The sequence below is a fragment of the Austrofundulus limnaeus genome, unplaced genomic scaffold, assembly GCF_001266775.1.
Source record: "Austrofundulus limnaeus strain Quisiro unplaced genomic scaffold, Austrofundulus_limnaeus-1.0 Scaffold157, whole genome shotgun sequence".
Classification (NCBI taxonomy): Eukaryota; Metazoa; Chordata; class Actinopteri; order Cyprinodontiformes; family Rivulidae; genus Austrofundulus; species Austrofundulus limnaeus.
In genome coordinates this window covers 141,500-146,402 of record NW_013952559.1, presented here as the reverse complement: position 1 = coordinate 146,402, position 4,903 = coordinate 141,500, and the positions used below count along the sequence as shown (strand labels likewise).

General features: G+C 42.7%; 2 protein-coding genes and 1 non-coding gene across 3 annotated transcripts in view; 1 reads left to right on the top strand and 2 right to left on the bottom strand.

The window, feature by feature from the left end:
- Positions 1 to 2,031, top strand: part of vtnb (vitronectin b) — a 6,603-nt gene extending 4,572 nt beyond the window's left edge. The window contains exons 6-8 of the mRNA XM_014016875.1: positions 867 to 1,022; positions 1,116 to 1,439; positions 1,530 to 2,031. Coding sequence (XP_013872329.1) covers positions 867 to 1,022; positions 1,116 to 1,439; positions 1,530 to 1,663 — 614 coding nt within the window. The 3' untranslated portion in view covers positions 1,664 to 2,031. The remainder of the gene's footprint in view (positions 1 to 866; positions 1,023 to 1,115; positions 1,440 to 1,529) is intronic.
- A 292-nt stretch (positions 2,032 to 2,323) lies between these two features.
- On the bottom strand, positions 2,324 to 2,397 carry trnat-agu (transfer RNA threonine (anticodon AGU)). The gene has a single exon. It is a non-coding gene; the product is annotated as a tRNA-Thr (tRNA).
- A 59-nt stretch (positions 2,398 to 2,456) lies between these two features.
- LOC106523458 (homeobox protein prophet of Pit-1) lies at positions 2,457 to 3,754 on the bottom strand. The gene is made up of 3 exons (XM_014016874.1): positions 3,496 to 3,754; positions 3,176 to 3,351; positions 2,457 to 3,099 (listed from the first exon to the last, which is right to left on the bottom strand). The coding sequence occupies exons 1-3, from the start codon at positions 3,608 to 3,610 to the stop codon at positions 2,554 to 2,556; spliced, it is 837 nt and encodes a 278-aa protein (XP_013872328.1). The 5' UTR covers positions 3,611 to 3,754; the 3' UTR covers positions 2,457 to 2,553.
- Between the last annotated feature and the right edge of the window lie 1,149 nt (positions 3,755 to 4,903).

Sequence of the window (4,903 nt, the reverse complement as noted above, 5' to 3'; positions counted from 1 at the left end):
CAACAACAACAACAACAACAACAACAATAATAATCATTTTATTTGTAAAGCACCTTTCAGGACACCCAAGGACACTTACAGCATTGGTCACATCGTAGGAGAATGTGTGAAAATACAAAGACAAGCAGGCACGAGTTACAGAGCATGGATTACAAATGAAGTTAAGATGGATTATGCTAATCTAAAGAGATGTGTTTATAAAGCAGTCTTGAACACAGGAAGAGAGGTGGTGTTTCTCAGGTCAGGTGGTAGAGAGTTCCAGAGGAAAAGAGTCATGTGACTAAATAGAGCTAATCAAGCCTATTGTTAGGTGATGGCCCTCTTTTGCATGTGACTAACCTGTTTGTCCATGTGGAGGCAGTGCTTATAAGGCTGAGTTCACCTGAAACTCATCAGACTGAAGAAGTCTCTTGTAGGAGAGACGAAACGTTTCACTAAAGAAGAACCCATCCAGAGGACCTGCTTATTATTTCTTTTTGATCAGCTCAGGTATTAAAGTGAAAGCTAAGAGGCTAAGCTGACGTGTCGTTCCATGAAGCAGCTCTGCTGTTCTGTTGTCCTCCATCATTTTCCATTACAGGCTGAGTCATTTCTATATTCTCCTCTCTGTCAACACACTCATGTTTCGTTTAAAAGGACACTGATCGTCAGAGATTGTCTAAACTTTATCTTGAGGATGGACAGAGCTTTACCCAGTTTGCTTTGTGGCGTAAGCAATATATAATTTTTTTTATTTACATACACTGAACAGCTTACAGTATTTTTACGGTCTTTGTTTTACAGTTGAAGTAAATGTGAAACTCAGGGCTCCCTTTAAAAGTAGAATGAATTGTCTTTGAATGAAAACGGTCTGTGTCTTTCTACAGGGGATAAATATTACCAGTACGAGTTCAAGCACCAGCCGTCTCATGAAGAGTGTATCACAATGAGCAGATCCTCACCCTCTGTGCTCTTCACACAATACACGGACCTGTTTTGTGATGAAACGTTGGAGGATCTCTTCACTGACCTATTCGGAAGTTGTGAGGCCCAAATGTTGCTATAATTTGTGTTCTTCTAATGTCGTTTTCATTTTTCACTCACTAACTCTAACCCTCTCTTTAATTATCCATCAGTCAGCAGCAATTACAACACCGAGCCCCGATTCATCAGTAGAGACTGGATCGGCATCCGGCCCCCCGTCGATGCTACCATGGTGGGAAAAGTCTACCTCAGTCCCAAACCTACGGCGTCTCCTCAGCCCGCGAGGAGGCGAAACAGCCGAAAGAGGAGGCCCAGCAAGAGACGAGGCTCACATCGGAGGAGGCCGAGTCGTCACGTCTTCGATGACCTGTGGCTCAGTGACTGGCTTAGCTATGATTACAACGACATGACGGATGAGACCACAGTGCAGGACTACAGAAGTACCCCTGTTCAGAATGTATACTTTTTCACAAGAGGTATTTTTTACATACATTTTACAAAATAACAGTCAGGCTGCATTCCAAGTGAACTTTTCCTCATTTTTCTTTTCTGATTCAACACCACAGACAAGTACTACAGAGTGGCTCTGCAGACGAAACRTGTGGACATCGTCAGCCCTCCTTACCCACGATCCATTGCAAAATACTGGCTGGGCTGCGAAAGTGAGGAGGCGCCCGATTCATCCAGAGCAGAGAAATGACAAACAAGGGATAAAAACCATGTGTTTTAAACACATCTCTCTGTGACCCATATATGAGCTTTGTAGTAGTGCCAGTTATATTTGTTGTTGATGAATTCACAACACGTATTCTTTAGGAGGATGTGCTACAACTATGAYTCAGTGTGTTTTAGGAAATTAGGACATGTACTCCAAAATTCTCCTCCTTTTTACTGACTGCATGACATAATTTCACAACTATTAATCTGAAAATATGACTCACAACTCAAAAAGCACACACTGACTTCTGCTGTTCATTACATTACTATTATTTTGTATTTGACAAGTGCATTCCTGAGTTCACCTCTTTGCACAGCAGATTTTTTGGACGCATGGCGCCCTCTGCTGGACAAAACGCAGTAAGAAAAAAACACGTTTTGTTACCTTTTCTCCATAAATAAAAGAAAATCTTATACTTTGTATGCGTGTCCGTCCCTCTTTGTATGTAATAATAGTTTACAATAATTTGTAATTATTTTTGAGTGTTAACTGGAAGCCTARTTTGGTTTGCGTTTAATTCACACAAGAAAACTGAGTTAAGCTGTCTGAATGTGTTAACATCAACATGTGGTTTTAGTCGAACTGACGTGTTAGGATTGAAATATGAAACTAAAAAGAAAAAACTTCATAAAGGAATCAAAAAGGCACCGCTGGGATTCGAACCCAGGATCTCCTGTTTACTAGACAGGCGCTTTAACCAACTAAGCCACGGCGCCACGTGGCAGTGAGATGGGTATGTAGGAGTATGGACACAAATTAAACACTATAGTGTAGATGATATTTTTAGTTTTTAATATTTCCGTTGTGATATATAATATCTACCAATAATTCMATGTTCTCAGTATATCAAGCATAATATACTTTAAAATGATTTAGTCCAAAAGGTAATCAATCATTGGAGTAGAAAAACCCAGATCTGAAAAATCCAGATCTGAAAAAGTGAAGTCGCCCAGCAGATCCTGGAAGCTCAGGTCGGACAAGTCCTCCAGGGAGTCCYGGTGGCTGCTGAGGCCCTGCTGACCCTGGGGAGGGTGATCTGCTGCAGCGCAATGACTGCCCTCCAGCTGCGCGTCTCCGAAGAAAGCCTCCAGCTCCGCGCASTCCCAGTCAGAGAGYCCGCTGGGCGCGTGCACGTTTTCAGGGAAATCAAACAAGTCTGAGCAGCGGCTGTGTTGGTACGATCCATGCAGGTCGGGTGACTGAAGGGGGGCCGCGGAGCTGTCCAGGATTGTTGAGAGTCTGGAGGACTGAGGCAGACTCGGAGCGGGGTATCCTGACGGCAGACTGGGGTCCAGCTGAGGGCTGCAGGGTGGGATGTGGGTGAGCTCCGGCTGGAGGTTRCCTGCAGGAAGTTTGGACGCCTCTCTGGTTAGTTTCTTGTTCTTAAAGTGGCGCGCGCGTCGATTTTGAAACCAGACCTGGAAAAGAACAAAAGATTTAGTTTTTCAGTTAAAACCAAACATCTGAACTAAACAGGTGAAAAACGTGTCATACCTGGATTTTAGACTCTGGTAAACCGGTTATGGAGGCTAGAGATTCCTTGATCTTAATATTGGGGTAATGCGTAAAAGAAAAGGCCCACTCCAGGAGGCTCAGCTGCGCCTTGGTGAAGGTGGTGCGCTTCCGGCGGCGCTGGTTTTCCGAGTGGGGCCTGAAGGCATCACCGCGCACTGCAAGAGAAAACAACATCCCATCAACTTTGGCTCAATGTGGCGAAGATAATCACAGTTTTGGACTTTTAACCTAGACAAGTTTACAAATAAAAAAGTTTTCTTGAAGGAAACTTTGTTCTCCAGAATGTAAACAAGACTCACCTGTGCCAAACTCCTGTGCGTAATTGTCGCTCATGTCCAGGTGCGTAACTGGCCAGTGCTGTCCTGAGTAAAACACGTCGGGAACATTACCAGTAAAATCCAACCAGTGCGCCATATTTTCACGGATGCGCCAAAACAACAACAACAACAAACAAACGGCGCTGCGTCCAGGATGCGTCTTGTTGGCACAGTGACAACACAAGGCACTCAAAGAGGTTTTATATGCTACTGTCTGTCACGGTCCGCACCCCCAGCCCCCCCTCCTGACTGCACACCTCCTCTAAGCGCGTGCCTTTGATGTGGAGATCCACAGTGGCCAAATGACGCGCGAGTTTAGACAAGCATGTCTGGATCTGCACTACAAAAAACAGACGATTTCTCTAAAATTGTCTAGACAGCAGCCCAGCAGAGTGTTATTTCTTTTTATTTTAACTTCAGTGTTTGTGATAAAAGCCCTAAAATAAAACGAGCAGGACACTAAAACGCAGAAACATTGGGCACGAATCAGATCTGTCTGCGCCGCATCCTCTCCTCCTGTTGCGCGTGTAAAACAAAAACAGYGTGTGCTTTATGTGCGCGCGTGTACGTCTGTGTGTATTGAAGAAGTGAGGCTTCAGTCAGCCCATGAAGGTGACAAATCAGGCAACCTTTCCGTCTTCCAGCTGCACAGACAGCTCAGGTGTCAGACTCCACAACCCAAAAACACAAAGCAGAGGAAGCAATAAGTGGTTSGTTTCTTTCGTTTTATTTACTTTGTCAGCAAAAATAAGTTAAAAAACATAATAAAACCTTCACCTTGGTGGTTGTCTGAAAAGACTCTTTACAAGAACAATGGAGCATCAGAGCTGAGCCCAGCTGAGCATCACATGACTTAGATTAAGTCAAGTATCGATACTTTACTGTCGAAACCAGGTCATGTGCTACCAGAGGGCTACAAAAAACATGGAAAACCTGATCACAATCACATTTAAAACATTTYATGATGTATTTGATGACTGTTTATTTGTTATTAAAATAAATATGTATTTTCAAATGTCTGCACAGTAGATTAAAATAGAACCTAAAGTGAAAATAACCCTCCAGGTGGAAGTTTAAAATCATTAAATGTGCTGTTTTAAGCAGGGTCTTTTTTTTTAATCTGCAAATCAGTAGTTGAAATTAAGAAAAATTTACAAGGTTATRTAAAAGCATCCAGAACTCTCTTGTTGTAATGTTTGGAAAAATCTAAATGAGTTTGGTAAAAGTAGTATAGGTAAAAGTAAAAGTAATGAACATTTAAAAAAGTCATTAAGGATAAAAGCTCAGGGTTCTAGACCAGTGGTTCCCAAACKTTTTATCTTCTGACCCACAAAATATCCATGGCAAAAACTTGTGACCCCAAATATTACTGGTCTGAGTACACAAACTT